This window comes from Mytilus galloprovincialis, chromosome 4 (genome assembly GCF_965363235.1).
Source record: "Mytilus galloprovincialis chromosome 4, xbMytGall1.hap1.1, whole genome shotgun sequence".
NCBI classification, from domain to species: Eukaryota; Metazoa; Mollusca; class Bivalvia; order Mytilida; family Mytilidae; genus Mytilus; species Mytilus galloprovincialis.
In genome coordinates this window covers 82660806-82679462 of record NC_134841.1, presented here as the reverse complement: position 1 = coordinate 82679462, position 18657 = coordinate 82660806, and the positions used below count along the sequence as shown (strand labels likewise).

The following is an 18657-nucleotide window of genomic DNA, read 5'->3' as shown; positions in this document are numbered from 1 at the left end:
GGACATGTCGCAACTAACAATTTATGAAAAATTATTTGTCGATATGTCATAAGGTATTTGAAAATAAATGAAAATAAGCCAAAATCAAAATTTAGAATATGACCTTGACCTTTGACCTTGACCTCATTTTTATTATTTTCGACCAAGAACCCCAAATTTAAAGACCCTATGTCTTTATCACTTATGGTTTACCATTTAGAAATGCATATCACTTAATTAAATGGAAAAGGGGGAATAACTCTCATATGGAGTCTCCGTAAAGCTTCGGTCCAAATGAATATCCTAATCCTGAAGATGTAACGAGCAATTTGGTAAAATAAATTTGTCGTAATCTTTAACGGTTGCGAAGGAGTAGTGGCCACAAGAAAAACAGTGTTTGGGGAGATAACTCTTACAACGTAAAGTATTTTGTTACACAGTTGTAAAGTTTTAAAGCGTATAAACTATACGATACCATATTCCAAATATCTAAGCGACATCTTTTGAAACATCAATAATACGCAAGAAAAAAAATTAGGCGGAAGAAAAAAAAAAAAAAAAAAAATAATAATAATAATCAGAACAAATTCAATAGGTCTTTCCACGGAAAGGTGGAAAGACCTAATAATCAGAACAAATTCAATAGGTCTTTCCACGGAAAGGTGGAAAGACCTAATAATAATCAGAACAAATTCAATAGGTCTTTCCACGGAAAGGTGGAAAGACCTAATAATAATAATCAGAACAAATTCAATAGGTCTTTCCACGGAAAGGTGGAAAGACCTAATAAAACAATAAACAAGGCACAGGCATGAAAATACGTAGCTTCGTTTCGTTTGTAATTGAGTCTAGACGCCTACTAAGTATTTATCGAGTTGACCTCTATAGTCATCCGATGACCATATAAGCGATGTAAACAAAGATATAGATATAAATAGATTAAGCAAACATGTGCTGTTGAATTATTCTAGCTCTATTTAATTTCATATTACAGATAAAAAATAAATGTTTATCGTCGTTTTTACCTGTATTAGAATGTTTATTTGTGGATCGAATCAGTCAATGAAATGATTTACCTTTGTTTCACTTTCAATGTTGACATTCTCTTCCTTTAAATAACTTTACACATACAATTCACGTGTTATCCATCTCAAACTAAGGGGTTAAATTAAAGTTCACATGAATACGGATTCAATGAGGTCGAATTATTCACTTGCAAGTGAATAATTCATAATCAATGTTTTTTTTTGTTGCTTATTTTGACAAAAATTGAACCTTATTGGCTACTAAAAAGGAATTATTATTTCACTATTTGTATTTCATTACTGATTGAGCCAAAAAAAAATAATATATTAGGTTTTTCATATCTCGTAGCTAGTGCCCTTTAACTTGAAGAATTCATCATTTTACTATATTTCAATATTGTCTAAGTATTTCGAAATAACCTATTGTTTTCATATAGAAATTCATGTAAATAAAGCAGGTAGAATTACACGACGTGTAGTTTTTTTTTTTAACTTTGCAATTTGAATGACAGCAGCTGTATATTGAAAAGAGTTTTAATCATAGCATGATATTCGAACCCTGTGTAATCTATAACATTAAAATATCTTAAATTATATAAAAAAAACTTTCTATACAACTAAATTCTGTAAACATGGTGGCGACAATTTATATGAAATTTTAAAATATTCGGAAAACGGGAGCGCTGCATGAGAGGGCATGGACTTTAATAAGGGATAGTCGGATGTTTTTCCTTTACGTTTTTCTAATGTTTTCAACTGCAAATTTCACTTTTAAAGGAATATGTCTCTCTACTGCCCTGTGAATAAATGAGCATAGTTAACAGTGATTTGTTCGTTATTTTAACCCTAACAGGGACATACGATGAGCTTAGTTTGATCTAGCTTGGGTTCATTCATGAGGCGAGACTTGCTAGACCAATCAAAATCTGATAAACATAGTTAATCCGATGTGTGGTATTAATCATTATATCTTTTACCTTTAAAAAATTGTAGGAATCAGGTAAGTTTGTCTTTTGGGAATATTTTCAAGGAAATCAAAAGTTCGTACTTTACTATTGACCTATTTACTTGACCACACTTGATAATTTAATTACTGTCCATACATGTATTCATCCATACACGTTTTTATTTTCTCGGGATATTTATAAACATGGTTTAGTTGTTATTTATATTCTCAGGTAACCCCTATCCACCATTTTTACCTGGCTGAATGAAATATCGAATTCCGGATAATTAACCCGGGTATTCAAACCATTTGTTAACGAGGATGACAATTTATACGATAGTAGGTAAATATCAGGATTTTATGGAACTAACAACTGAAATGTTTGTTTTTTTGTCATGTATTATAAAATCCTTTAGCTAACAAAGTAAATAAACAACATTTTGTCAAGCCCTACATGTATACTACATGTAACTATTACTTATAAATAATCAACGCCTTGGTAAAATCAATATTTTTTCCTTAATTGTTTAGTCATACCATATTCGTATAATCAAATCTAAACAATTTTATTATTGCAAAATCAAATACAGGAATTATTGCAGCGGACATTTACAAAATACAAAATACAAACGCAAAAGTAAAAACAAACATACAGAGACATATTTTTTCATTGATGAGACACAACTATTATTGCCGGTATATCAAAATGATTTTAGTATTTCAATCTTTCTTAAATTTTTGCTTTAATTGAATGTTCGTATCATACATATCGTGTATTTCAGCTACATATACAGTACAAACATAGGCGGATCCAGGGAGGGAGGGGGGGGGCTGGAAGTCAGTCAGACCCCCCCTTTAGGAAAAGTTCTGGATCCGCCACTGACAAATTTCAGTATCCGATTACTTTTTAAAAAAAGTCAAGTTACAAGTATGTTGTATGCTGTATGTGTATCGTTTTTTTTTATTTGGATTATGAAACATTTGTCATTTGAAAAGGCGGGAACTTTTGTTGCTGACTATACGGTATGGGTTTTGATCATTGTTGAAGGCCATACGTTGACATACAGTTGTTAATTTCTATGTCATTTGGTCTCTTGTGGAGGTTGTCTCATTGGCATTCATACCTTATTTTCTTATTCTTATATTAGCAACATACTATAAGTTTTCAGTTTACTTATAACATGTATGCACGTTAAACAAACACTAAGTCTTCTTAAAACATTTAACACTGATTTGCATTTTAAATCTAATCAAGAACAGATGAAAAATATAAATAAAAACAATAACAGTAATTTCTAAACGGCTACACAAATATGTAATTATTTCATTAAATCATAGATGTAATACCCATCTATGATTAAATCAATTCTTGTATTCTGCTTACAGGTCATTCAAGGTTCAAATAAGATGGTTATGTACTGTCTCACCCCTTTTGATATCCATCAGTGCATGTTAATAGTTTTACCTCGTTTGAAGTGAATCATATTTCGTAAATAAGGAGAGATATTACCATTAAGTATGGGTACTTGTAGTAACTGGACACGACCTTGATAGTTACTTAATCTATTTGCCTTTCAAGGGTGGGTAATTAGAATTTTGTAAATATGCCTTGAATGCGACCTCTGAAAGCTAATGAGACTGAAAACAAAGAATAAAACTTAAAACTTCTTATAAACATGACTTAATATTTAAAATAAAATAAAATGGATCTCATAAAATTGAAAGGACAGATTGGAGAGGAGTGTTTCAATGGATAAGTCTGATAAAATCTAAATGTGCCTCAGAAATATGCACAAAGAAAAAAATTTTTTTATTTGTGTCAAAAGAGTTAACATCTACCCTAGTTCCAAGAAACTGTCTCTCTGATCGATATAAAAACTCATAATGATTTAATCATTATTTCAAACAAAACTTAAGTGTGTTAAACTTTAATAGGCAGTATCTGAATCCAATACGACCCATTATTATTTTCATCGGTATGTTATCATATAGTCCATCGTACAAGTAAATATTTTTTTTTCATTAATTACATTTTCTTCTATTGCCATAAGCATTATCTTGGATTACGTCACTTGTCTCCAAGACTCCAAAATTGATCTGATTTTAAGCCAAAATAACCCAGTACCTCAAATGCATTAAACAGTTGGCATGCTTTTGTCAAAATGATCTCAACATCGTACGATCATCGTTCAACTCTGGCTGTAATCACTTCCGGAGGACTCACTACATCATTATTTATCTTATTTGATGGATAGCCAGTAGCCGCACACATGTTTACTGTGAGTTAATTTCCCATTATTTATTCATTTATTATTAATGATTGATTATTTTACTTTTACTGATTTGCATGTCTCATAATATTATCAACTTCTTATGCTTAGTTTTTGGTACCCAGTTTAAAACAGTGATTTAAATAGTTTTATTGCAGTAACATTTGATCTTTTTAGACCTTTAGTTAACATGTTTAAATTAAAATTTTGGCAAATTGTCATGATACATTGTCGTGTTTTCACAGTAGTGTATAAATGAGGATAAATGATTATCTAATATCTGTTGATGGGCTACTGTGTAATTTATAAGGACAGTAAGTTGATATAATCTTAATCTATAATGACATCCTCTGTAATCTTACTAAGTTTTAAAGTCTAAAAGTGTTATCTGAACAAATGATTATCATGTAACTACCATACCTCATCTTATCGCATAGATTGTACACGAATACAAAAGCAATTATCTTTAAAGGTGTTTTAAGCAGTAGGTATCGTGATATAAATTAATCTTAAGTATACTTATACTGTATGCGTAGGCCAAGGTTATGGAAATTCCTTGTTCAAGGCCACTGCATATGCATCATCAACTTCAGATCTTACCGATAGATAAAAGATGTAAACAGAGTAGATTATACGTCAATAGAGGACTTAATAGCAAATATTCTACAAAGTACTTTGAAAAATGCACTTAATGTTAATATAAATGTTTAGTATGAACAGTTGGTAGTTGAACAAATGTCATTTTTTTTAAGACCACATTAATGCAGTACTAAATAACCATCAGATGTTGCGTAGTGTGGTTGGAGAAACATCTGTACTTTGAAAATGCACGAAATGTTATGATGCATGCTAAATATGACCAGCTGATAGTTTAACAAGTATCATGTTTTTTGAAACTACAAAGGATTACTAAATTACCATTCAATGTTGCTTAGTGAGTGTCGAGAAACCTATGTATTCTGAAAATGCACAAAATGTTAAGATACATGTTTATTATGATCAGCTGATAGTTCAACAAGTGTCATAATTTCAAACTAAAAAGCAGTTCTAAATAGTTATCTTCAGATGTCGTATAGTGAGTTTCGTTCACAGTAAAATACTAAAATTTGTACCTTAAACGTGTACATTTATAATATCATGATTATGACAGATGACAATGGTTAGTATAAACTGTTGGCATTTGAACAAGTGTCAAACATATTTATAACATTTTAGACTAACAGAGTATTATGTATCTATTATACATTCGTGGGATTACATAAATATTATATATATTGTTAACCTAGTAAATTGATTTCGCTAGTTATATAATGTTAACTTAAATTTGATTTTGCTGATCATTAAAGTCGTTTGTAGATAAAGTTAAGCTCTGATTCTGTCCATAACGTTATAGTATGGTATTGACGTTACGCATGTAGTGTTCGGTTTAGACTTTAGTAATGGTAACGTTATTCGACGTAGTTTCAACCGAGTTCTGTACAAAACGTCAAAGCTTTGCACTATTTTAATACAGCTGGCAGCATTTAAATGTTTTACTACTTATCTAAAAATTTAGACTGCTTACATGACTGATTATATATTTTTGACTAATAAACTTTCCATTCTCAATTTTATTTATTTCCTCATATTCTTAACTTATTGAAAGTTTATATTTCTAATATTTGTCACTGCCCAAGCATGTCAATTGTTGCAAATTGCATATCTCGATGATGCTCAGTATTCCGTCATCACAAGTATCTAAGGTAAGCCAGTTCCACAGCTGTTTAGTGCTTTAAGAGTATAAATGTTATCAACCCGCCTTCAATTGTAGTTTTCGAACTACAATTACCGAATAATGTTAGGATCTTTCTATCCGTACTACCAAAATCCCAAATATGTGTCTTTCGAGAAGATTATAATGAAAAATAATCCTCGTTCGGGTCAATGGCAGCCACAGCTACTATATTCCCTTTTTGCTTGATCTATAACGAAATGGCCACTAGATTGCGAACTGACATGCTATTTATCGAACCCGTTTCACATCATGAATATGATCCTATTGTATCCCACCTGCACAACATCGAAATCCATTCTGTAGTTTTTGTTTTTTCTTCGTTTATATTTGGATGGTTAGTTATTGTTGTTACGTCTTACACGGCAAAAATGGCATTATAAACACGGAATCATGGCTTTATTATGTAATAATATATAACATTGAATTTATTAAAATCTCGTTTTATTAAATTTCGATTAAAATGATGAATCAACCCAAGTAATTATTTAATAATACGCAGAATTGATTTGTTTTTGTCCTATTTTTGCATCAATAAAATGGTCAAATGAAATATAGACCGAATACCGTGCGTAACGTCATTAGGTTTCTGTTTAGTTCTTTTTCCAATCATATTATTAATGCACAATATTGCTGTATGCCCTTTATGGGTTCTTGATTAGATTAATAAAAATTCTTATCTTATAGTTGAACGTATATAAAATAGAGCAAATAATCAGTTGATGTACACACAAAAAACTGATTGCGAAAATGAATGTTATACATAAAAGCAGGGATAGGGGTTTGGTGGGGGTAGGGTTGACCCACAGTTTCATGCAGTGAATAGTTTATTTCATCATTTTTCAGTAAACTTAATAACGTTGCTGCTTTTAACCATCCAATCATATATTTTATAAAACCAGAACATCGATTATTTTATTTAAATTTACTTAATTTAAAGGTCCATGAACAACTGTAAATAATTACATTAGATGTATGTTTCATTATGATACTTTATTCTGATTGGTTAACTGCACCTCACGTGTTATTCCGTGGGCAATTGCATTGCTTAATAAAACTTTTCATTCGTGATAACACGTGGTCCCACAATAAAGTGCACAGGTGAATTAAACAAAACAATAATAAAATTCGTGTTTTCATTATCATTGCTAAAAAAAATGTAATTATAAGTATTGAATGCTTCTTTTTGTAACTTCATAGGGGTGTAAAAGCGTTGACCGTGCGCACATTTTTAGTATGAAGCGCTTCCGCGCTTCATACAAAATGTACTTCGGTCAACGCTTTTACACCCCAATGAAGTTACAAAAAGAAGCATTCAATTCTTAAATGAATATTCACACTCCTTTACTTCCCCCTTAGTCATGCTTTTTAAAAAAACTATTTCCTTACTAATCATATGCTAATCAAAAGGGATGAATTTAAACAAAACTTGTAAAGTCTTCCCATAAGCTATATGTACCAGTAAGTTAATATTTATAGAGTTCATTTAATACAATTATTCTTATATGAATTACATAATCAAGAGTTCTTTCCGGTTGTCGACAGTTTTTTTGCAGTTTATTTATTGCCATAGACCGTAAGACAATAGACTTACGTAACCAATATAAGCAAAATGTCTGTAAGACCACGTCATCCATGCACAAAAACTTTTAAAATGTGTTCATATTGTTTACGGTAGTCGAAGAAACACGTGTTGGATATATTATAGAATTATAAGAATTAAACGCACCTCTTAGGGTTTACATTTGTGTTTTCGTTCGTTTCATTTTCATAGCTTAATTGAATAGAAAAGAACGGATATTGGGTATCTATGACACAAAATCTGAAATGCACAGAAAAAAAAAACACAAAACACAAAACGGAAAGGGACAGCGATTGTATCGATGTTCTTCATATCATTTTTTGCATGATTTCTAAGTCAGCATAAAAGAACATTCAAAAAGGAGTGGACGAGATGAATTTGAATTTGAATGTTGGCTATGAATTTTGAAATTTTAAAAGGAAACTGAGCATCGAAGTTGTGTCAAAACTATAACGAGTCTACGATTTCTAAATGCATAAACTTTAGGTACGTGGATTTTCTGGATTTTTCAAATAAGTCCCAAATATGCCTTTACAAGTCAGAAAATTTCAAATGATACTATAAGGAACATGAGGAAGATCTTTTCTTTTATTTTTTACTTAGCATAAAGAATCAATTGTTCCTTAATACTAGTACACGTAATGTAAGGACTCATAAACTGTCATATATAAGTGAGAAGTTTAGCTATGAATTCATACTAGTAATCAACCAACCATTTCATACGTAAGAAAATGCATGTACTAAGTCAGGAATATGACAGTTGTTCTCCTTTCGTTTGATGTGTTCGAGCTTTTTATTTTGCCATTTGATAAAGGAATTTCCGTTTTGAATTTTCCTTGGAGTTCTATATGTTGCTTTTTTACTTTTTTCACACTATCGTGACTCTTATTGCATATAGCAACTGCGGATCCAGAATTTTTGAAAGTCCAGAAAATGGAAATTATATACACATGATACACCATCGAGTTGAGAGATAAAAATTGTAGGATGAATTATATGCTTAAAAATCACATTAAAATTTCCCTAGAGTTTTGGGGGAAAATATAAATGATTGCTGAAAGTATATATATGGGTTTCATGTAAAAAAAAATCCGATATTAAATATCGCAACAAAATATTTTCAGGTTATAAATTACATAATGCCTAAATGGTGAGGATCCAAAGGAAATGGTATATGGCCGATGTTGTACTCAACAGATTGTTAAAATACTACTAAAATGGCTAGTCCGACCTCGGACAACAGCCTCGACTCTATACGTGGTTGCTGTTGTATGTGTGCTGGGAACAATGTTAATGTCACTTTCTCAAATATTCTATGTTCATACGACAACTTCACCACCTACTCACCACTGGTCAATTCACTTTCTGTCAGACACGGGAATTCATGGCACGAACTATACCAACACCACAGAAAGAAACGAAACAAAGTTCATTTGGACACATCCAGAAATAGACCTATTACACAAGGTAAACACGTTGTTTATTGTAACTTAATTGTAATGCTAACATTTATGTAACTTATATCTATATGATAACTATGAGACAATAGAAAAAAAACCAAAGAGAGATTAAAAATCCTGAAATAAACAGTTGAAAATACTGCAGTAAAAAAGTTTGATAAATTCGATTTCCACGAAATGCGAATTGAGACATTATCAATTTGCTATAGCATGAAAAAGAAATCAATGCTTCATCAATTCTTGTCAGCAATGATGAGGTAGGTGTGCTGAAATGAAACATACAACTCATATAAGTCGAGATAGGTTAACTTTGCTTTGATAAAAAAATATGGTGGCTTTATATAGAGATAAGAAGATGTGGTAGGATTGCAAATGAGACAACTCTCCACCTGAGACAAAATGACGTATAGATTGTTCGGTTGATTATTTGTTGTTTAACGACACTTTTAGCACTACTGTGGTAATTTTTTCGTGGCGGTCAGATTTTTTTGGTGGAGAAAGTCGGAGGGGTGGAGATAACCACCGACTTTCGGAAGAAAGAAAAGTCAATCAAGTTAATTTGGTGTCTAGCGCACCGGCCACGTGCGGGATTCGAATCACAACCTCGGTGTTGATAGGCTTTAGTGATACAGTAGTTCGACCACTTGGACCACTTGGCCACGGAGGCCACTCAGATGAGGTAGACGGTACTAAATACTGGTCAATGTACGGCATACATTGACGTTAACAGTGAGCAAAACCCATACCGCATAAAGGGTATAAAAAGCCCCAAAATGATTTGTAAAACAATTCAAACGAGAAAAATATAACAACCTGATAAATGTACAAAAAAATACACGAAACACAAATTTAGCAACAAACGAAAACCAATGAACTACAGAACAGACTCTTGACTTTGGTGAAAAGCATATCAGTTCGGCATTGTCACCTGCTATTGACCTTCTGCTCTAAAGTCGTTTGTTAGGTTTCGATAATTAGAACTTACAGTCTGTGTTACTTGAGCAGTAGCGTAGGAGTGTACTAAAGAGAGTACAAACTTTGAAAGTGATAAGAAATGAAATACTTTTTCTATTATTCTTATAGTGTAGGAATTAGGCAGTTTCCCCTTACCTTTTCATTTTTAATTTGTTTTAAGTTTTTAAATATATCTGTTTCATTGAAACAATATACGATATTTCATTTTGTAAACAGCATAATTATGGTATTCAGATATGTCACGTATATAGATTTATTACAAGATTGACGGGTGTCATTTGGCCCTAGTTATCAAGTTCATTGGCGACACATTTTAGTGTCCCAAAACTACAAATTTGTCATTTCATGTATTTGCGTATCATTTTAGTCCGCAGACGAAGACTGTTTGTTAATATACTCATGGTATTGATACAACGAATTTAATGTTTTAGGAACCATTCCATTTTTTAAAAAAGTACAAGAATCCATGTTGGCATGAACCTTTATACACCACGAATGTTTATCAGAACAATAAATACAGTTTACTGTCACCAAATGTTCGTAGCACCATCATTCGTTTAATGACCGAATGGAGCACACGACTTACAAGGGACCAAATACCCCAAAGACTAAGATGTTTACCGTATTTCTTTATAATCGGACAGCCGAAATGTGGAAGTACTGACTTATTTAGGAGAATTATACAGCATCCTGATGTAGTCTCTCCTCCGATTAAAGAACTTCACTGGTGGTCCAGAAACCGAATGGGTAAGGAACTTGTGACCTCGAATGAACCAAGGATATAATATATCCAAGGATTTGTATATATAGCCCTATAGCCTACTCCGTGATATATCTAATTAGAATAAGTTTTTCTATGAAAATGAAAATATTGCTTTTCATCTGTAAAAATCATAACTTTATTTAAGTGCAAATAGGTATATTCATAAATGACATAAATATAGTTGACACCAGGAGATCTATATACACATTTTGTGTAAAATAACATTCAGATTTCTTATCTATTTAAGCCTTTTTTTATAAACCGTATGAATGTATAGATGACGTACGTATTATGCATTGTATGTATATATTATCATAAACCGACAAGGCTTGTTATATAAGTGTTTCGGACTTTGAATAAGTGTACACTGTAGATATTTAAAACTTTCGTATTTGATTTGAAGTGTTTGACCTTAATCCTCTTACTGTTAAAGTACATTCTGATTATATACAATGTATATATAGTCTTACTTTCCTGTTTCCTGCCGTATGTTATCATGAACGCGTCTAGTGCGGGGGTTATCTGCATACATGTTTGAATCAAGACCTTAGATAAAAAAAACTTAAGAATTAGAATTTGTTGTATTTTCACTTATTTCACGACATCAATATTAAGCAGTAAAATCAATATGGACGGATCAGCTTTGAGTTAGAATACAATGTCGTCTGCCAGGGTCATTTCTTCATACAGATTGTTTACTTTGTGGTCTAGTACATTAAATATAGACTCTCTGTATCGGTCTAATACAAAGCACCGTCAAGGAACATTTTGTTTACCTGAATACTCGTATGTAAACAAATACTTACCATTGGACGTTAGGCATCCACCAATCAATCAGTAAACTACATGTCCTAGTAGTTCTGCAGGGGGAAAATGCCACGTCATCGATGGTATTTTTCATCAACTTTTGTACCACAATGATATTACCGAAGTCTATGGTAGTATGTAGATGTATTTGTGAAATTACTGTCCACCATATAGGCAACAGTAGTATACCGGTGTTCATAAGTTATAAATCGATTAAGGGAAAACAAATTCCGGGTTACAAACTAAAACCGAGGGAAACACATCAACTTTAAGAGGGGGAACAAGGAACAACAGGAACACTGAAGTGCAACAAAAACAAACGCCAACATACATAGAAACGAACTTTTTGATAATAACTAAGAAAAAAAAAGGTGGGTTTACCTGGTTTAATGGCTATCCAAACATCCCGCTCTATGACAATGTTAAAAAATATATCGCTAAAATGACAGAATTACGTGACAGAAACCCAGCACAAACACACGCAAAAACATTCATCACAGAGAAACGCGCAAACAAATTATATAATAGTCGACACAGCATGTAAACCGTAGAACAACAACGAACTGGCACTGTTTGTAACAAAGTCTTCGGAATAAATATTCTTTGACATGTACTGTTTATAGTTAATAGAGGTACCAGGCTTATTATTTTAAAATACACCAGACGCGTGTTTCGTTAACCGAGATCATGACTATTTTTCAAATAAAAAAAAAAAAAAACAGGAGACCGATTTTCAATTGATCTTACAGGTGAATGCCAGGCTGCAGTCGTCTCGTGCAGCGTTTACTGTATTTTTATTATATTTCTTATCAGGTAAAAGACTTAACTACACCGATATCATACCCTTGTCAGACTATATAGACATGTTTGATCAGACAGCAGTTCAGATAGAGAGAAGAGGTGACGATGCCAAACATCAGATTGTTACAGGTACCATTTATATACTAGTAATACATTGTACATGTACTTTAATTCAAAAAAGACTACTGGTGCGGGTTTTTCTCGCTATGTTGAAGATTCATTGGTACACCGTTAAGCTGAGTTATGATCTTTGGTCGGGTAATTGTGTCTTTGACACATTCTCTATTTCCATTCTCAATTTAATTATAGTTGTTTCATGAGCTCTGCAATGTTTTGACCATTTTTTATTCAATTTTACAAATATTTTACTTTATCTTTTGTTTTGTGGCATAATTTATTTGTAAAAGTATACCATTATAGGTCAAAGTACGCTAACAAACATATACCGGTATTCATTTTCACATAATCAAAACAATATACGATTTTTTTCCCCATTAACTATGTATTATAGTTTTTGATAAACACTTGTCAATTGTAGAATAACAGATGTCAAATTCCAACATATTTATTTAGTTACTATAATTTTGAACGCACAACCATTATTACTTTCATGGCTCGATCTCATTATTATAATGTCATATATATTTTTCTATAAAACATCGTCACGATTCATTGATTTAGGTGAAGCCAGTGTTTCAGTGATGTGGGAGAATGATGATTGGTGGCATCTGCCTGAAAATATAGGACAAGATGAACCCCTGTACACAAATGCAGATTATATGAAACATTTTCTTCCTGATTTGAAAGTTATAATTATTTTGAGAAACCCATCAGAAAGGTATGCGTTGAATTCAACTTAATTTTATCCATATTCTTAAAATAAAGGCTATATTGTATTCACTTTGTCCGCAAGTTCGCACAACTACAATCTAATTAAAAACCGACCTCTCATCGCTCCCGTTTTCTGATATATCGCGTGGGAGATCTAACGAAACCCGCTTTGAGGTCACATGTGAGTGACCTCGTAGGTGTATCTTTTTCGACCAATGAAATTGAGTCTTCCACGATCTTGAAAGTTTATCGTAAGGTAAAGGGATGTAACTCATTTTATATACGACGAAATCGTCAGTCTAAATAATTCATAAACTTTTTTGATTGGCTTAATAATAGGTCGTCAACTAATTTGCATATCATTATAAATTCATAACTTCTAGTTCACTCACATGTGACCTCAAAGCGGGTTTCGTTAGATCTCCCACGCGACATGTCAGAAAACGGGAGCGATGAGAGATCGGTTTTTAATTAGATTGGCTCAACTAGTATGTGAATTACACTATGCAGGTTCTATATATTAAAATACAGCTTGACAGTGATATAACATGTAAAGTGTAATCAATTTCAGATCAGTCAGATTAATACTGCCTGTTTTCGGGTGCTTTTGTTCTTACTACGGCAATACGGTACAACCTGTTGTTGGTTCTTCAGACAAGAATTAAAGAGTACTGTTCTGCTTTGTTTTTACGTTGTAGAATTACAGCAAACCGAAAAACAAATTATCTGGAATATATAACATGTAACACCCACTGAAACAACTATCCGCCAGAGACCAATTAGCAAAACCTATACCACATAGTAAGCTATAAATAGGCCCCGAAATGATGGATGTTAAACAAGTGAAACGTGAACGATAATAAACCAAGAAAAAAACCATACAAACAGCGACAAACGGTAATCTCTGAACTACAGGCTATAGACAAACACACTAAATAATGTTGCGTAGTTAACTTGTTTGCTGGGACAAAACCTGATACAGTGACGTAATAGTACAACATAAGATCACATAATAAAAATCAGCTCAAAAAGGCTGAACTCAAATTATCGAAACACAGCACAAGGAAGCCGTTACACAAATACAAAACAAACAAAGTACAGATCTGAGAGTACTCGGTTGATCGGTTACCGTTACCATCTTGCACAAATAATGGATTTCTAGAAGGGATCACTTAAGTAAGAGAACTCGAAAAGTGTTTGCATTTTTCAGCGAACTTGAAAAGTGTTAATGGGTATATAAATATGGTGAACTATACAAATCACGTCCAGTGCTGCAAAGAAAGGGACTCCTGTTTGGTTAATAATTAATCCACTGGAATTAAGGCGTTAAATGCGATGTTGCGTTTGAGGGAATCATTCTGAAACGAAAACCTTGCAATTAAACTATTAAACGTCTGTGGTGATCTCCTGCAGGTTTCCATTTCTTCCCCTATGTCTTCCAGAAGTAGTTGAAATTGCGCGAATCTTCATCCTCACTTTGTGGAACCTGCTTAGATGTTTCATTGTTTCATTGATTTAATACATAGCATTTGTTACTACATGAATTCTCAGTTTTTTGTAGGGGCTCGTGTTGCTTAGTCTTTATTTTTTCTATGTTGTGTCTTGTGTACTTTTATTTGTCTGTTTGTCTTTTTCATTTTTAGCCATGGTGTTGTCAGTGTATTTTTGATCTATGAGTTTGACTGTCCCTCTGGTATCTTTCACCCTTCTTTTAAAAAAGACGTGCATTGATCAAACGACCATCATTTAATCAATCTTATTGAACATGATATATTATTTCTCTTACATTAATGACTGATAAAAAATAACCAATTACGAATATATGATTTTTTCCAGGTTGTTTTCAGATTACCTTTACTTTAATCCCACAGCTAATAAGTCATTACAAGATTTCCACAGCAGAGTCAACTTTTCTGTGCAGCTTTATGAAAATTGTTTTAATAACCATTCCATACGCCACTGTCTTTATAACTACACAATAGGCATGGCATCACAGGTAAGTTTGATAATTATTAAGCTTATTTTGTTAGGTACATCTTTAACACAATACGTTAACAGTAGTGCCAATTGATAATTGAACATATTATTTTAGATAAATTCCGTTTTATTTTGTACAATGTCTTAAACAGATTCCATGGAATACATTGAGTTATGCAAGAATTTCAAAATCAGGCTGAAAAATCAAACTAAAACATTTTCTTTGGGAAGATATGTAAATAAAGGCACCATTAGTTCACCGCTGTTCAAATGTGTCCTTATTGAATTTGTATATTTTTACCAAAGTAGTATCTGCTTCTCCCACAAAAAGTATGGGACATTCATATCTTAGGGAAACGAATCTACTACTTTAAGAAAAAAAAGTATATATGATGAATGATTTTTTTTTCTGGAACAGGTACGACTTAGGATAGGAGTTTATAGCGTTTATTTAAAGGACTGGTTAAAATTATATCCACGAGAACAATTTCTTGTTCTTACGTTGAATGAGTACTCTGGAAAAATGCTAAAAACCATGAAGAAAGTATTCAAGTTTCTGAAACTCCGTAAGTTGCGTATATAGTATTAATATGGTTAGATACTACCCTATAGATAAATCACAATTTAGAGATTTATGTAGAACTCTGAAGTGCGATGGTACTCTAAAGTGCGATGGTCACGCTAAAGTGCGATGGTCTACCCTTAAGTACCTTGGTGTCTCACGCTAAAGTGCGATGGTTGTTTGTTCGCTAAAGTACGATGGGGTATCGCGATGGTCCAAAGGGTAGGATTCGAGGGATTAAAACATCGAGGTTAAAAAAATATTTTAGAAAAGCTATTAGGCTAAGGTATAACATATGTAATAGGCTTTACCACTTACCGGTAGGCTGAAGTGATTGTTTCTAAATTCACAAGTCCGACCAAGTAATAATTGCTAAAAAAGGTAATTTATGTTTTGCAAGATATTAAATATTTCATGTAAAATGATTTTTTAACAATTCGGAGCGTATTGTATATTTGGATAATTGGTGTAGATTGTCGTTCACACTAATGTTACAACCTCCCTTACATTTGTCATTGGAAATTAAAAATACGAAATTCGTTCATTGTTGGAATATGCAACATTTATTTGTATAGGCTTTAATCTAAATGCGAGAGAAAGGCAATATTCGCCGAGCTTTCTCCTTTTTCGTAGCGAGTACAAATACATGTTTTATTTTTCTACAATGTACAGAACAAACGAATGTTTTAGCAGACAATTTATAATTCACACATGAAAACATGTATCTCTATTTTACCGACGTTACTTTTTATTAAAATCGACGGCATTTTTTAACAGGAATCTCAAGGTAAATTGCCCCATAAACAATGATTCAAATGTATCCGTTTGCTTCAAATAGAAGCAGGATAAGTATGCGTATACTGTTTTGTATTTATATAGTAAAATGGTCGACTGTAGGATACATGTCCTTCTTCCAACACTCGAAAAAAAAAAAAAAAAAATGTGCTTCAGCCAACAAAGAACGATAAAGTTTTAATCAATTAGTTCATGGACATTTGGTGTAAAAATTTTTAATAAAATTTTCCTAGTCTATCTTCCGGCATGTTCATTTTTGGTTTGTATGAACGACTGTTCACGTCATAATCAAACTACGTTTCTTACGTCTATACTTTCGCGGACCATCGGACTTTAGCGTACAGAAGCATCACACTTTAGCATAGACCATCGCACTTTAGCCTGACCATCGTACTTTAGCGTCCCCATTGCACTTTAAAGTCCTACATATATATTATAGTAAAGAACAGATCAATGATGTAAGGAAGAATACAACACTTAAGGAAATATCTATAACATTGAAAATTCTGTCTACATAGTTGCTTTCAATTTAAAATTTAAACTTTTTCATCCTGTATAAGTTTGCTAAATTGCCATGTTTTTTGTCTTAATAATAGTAGTAAAAGGAGCAACTAGCGTTTAGCAATTAGATACTAAAGTAGTTAGGATTTTAATAAGATATATTCGTCTAAAGTGATGATTTTGACTCTATTAAATACTAAAAATATATCAATCAAATAACAAAGATAATTTGTAAAAATTATGTATGACTTAAAATGTGTTGTGACAACAACTGTTATTAAGCCAGTACTTTTGGCATAATTAAAATAACAACTTTCCAAATGATATATTATTGTTTATTATTTAATGACTACAACATTACATTAAATTCATTTTGTTTATTTTTTTTACTTAAAAAAAAGAAGAAAACCACTTGTTATATTTTTATACTAAATCACATTTTGTTATATTTTCTTTAAAGGACCTCTTTCGAAAGAACAATCTGTAGCAATGAAAAAGCTGAAACGGCAGAATAAAAGAAAATTTAAAGATAAAAAACTGGGAGCTATGATGAACAAAACCAAAGACATGCTTGAGAGATTTTATGGACAGTTTGATAGTGAATTATCAGAAATCCTTGGCTATGAGTTTTCCTGGGAAAGTAAGGAAGAGCATAATAACAGTTACATCAAAAATGCTCCTGTCATTGATGATAATGATTATTTGTGAACAAATTATGCTTCAGATTATTAATGAAAAGCAAAATAAGTATGGAAAGGCATAATAACAGCTGCGTCAAAATGGTGCTTTAGTCGATTTTGATCAAATAATGCTTCAAAATCTAACATAAAAAAACCAAGCAACTTACTTGTGTTCAAAACAATATTGAACTTATCATAATGCCAGGGATTCCATACACTCTACAATTTATATTTCTGAAATATATGGGATTAACTGCATTCATATTTTGAGGTTTTAAACATCTGATTATGAACTAAAGCTGTTTATATGTGTGTATTGCTACTGGACTATTATGTATATAGACCAATTACGGAAACATCTGTAAACGTTGGAGCAGCCTCTGTTGATATTGTTTCTTTTTCAGTAAAACTTATTTACTGCTTACCACCCAATCAACTATCAGTAATATTCTTATTTCATTGTCATTGACATTCAACACGACTATTTTCAACTCTTTTTATTGGATGCAAATTATATATAAATATATGACGAAATACTCATTTTAATTATAATTTCAATTCAATGGTTTTTATTTAATATTTTATACTGTGTATAAATGCAAACTTTAAGATATTCATATGTGTATATTTTATATTGTACATAATAAGTTAATGTTGACATTAAATGTCTATTATAATGGTTTGTAAATGCAGTGCATTTGAGCATAATAAAATTAATGAAAAATGAAAAAGGCATATTTTGTTATTTTAAAATCTTTCAATAATTACCAGGTCTCAAAATTTTTCCAAAAATGAAAGAAATAATTGCTACTGACATAACCTTGGGTATTATAACAAAAAACAATCATAAGTTAAACAAGTGTACATAACGATTCAAACAAGCTAGCTTCAGAGACATTTTCATTAATTGGAGAAGTAAAGGCAACAGTAGT

At 32.0% G+C, this 18657-nt stretch overlaps 1 protein-coding gene across 3 annotated transcripts; it reads left to right on the top strand.

Moving 5' to 3' along the window:
* Positions 1-1980: 1980 nt before the first annotated feature.
* On the top strand, positions 1981-18456 carry LOC143073156 (carbohydrate sulfotransferase 15-like). Of its 3 annotated transcripts, none has more exons than XM_076248490.1 (8): positions 1981-2004; positions 8698-9040; positions 10440-10755; positions 12392-12508; positions 13061-13217; positions 15047-15206; positions 15606-15753; positions 17506-18456. In XM_076248490.1, the coding sequence occupies exons 2-8, from the start codon at positions 8741-8743 to the stop codon at positions 17751-17753; spliced, it is 1446 nt and encodes a 481-aa protein (XP_076104605.1). In that variant the 5' UTR covers positions 1981-2004; positions 8698-8740; the 3' UTR covers positions 17754-18456. The 3 variants fall into 3 exon arrangements, with proteins under 3 accessions (XP_076104605.1, XP_076104604.1, XP_076104603.1); XM_076248489.1 differs by lacking the exon at positions 1981-2004 and adding an exon at positions 2193-2293; XM_076248488.1 differs by lacking the exon at positions 1981-2004 and adding an exon at positions 4008-4229.
* Positions 18457-18657: the final 201 nt, after the last annotated feature.

Coding starts and splice junctions, on each gene's coding strand:
- LOC143073156 (XM_076248490.1), top strand. CDS start 8,741: ATGGTATATGGCCGATGTTGTACTCAACAGATTGTTAAAATACTACTA. Junction 10,756..12,391: donor GTGGTCCAGAAACCGAATGG/GTAAGGAACTTG, acceptor ATTTCTTATCAG/GTAAAAGACTTAACTACACC. Junction 15,754..17,505: donor ATTCAAGTTTCTGAAACTCC/GTAAGTTGCGTA, acceptor TTTTCTTTAAAG/GACCTCTTTCGAAAGAACAA.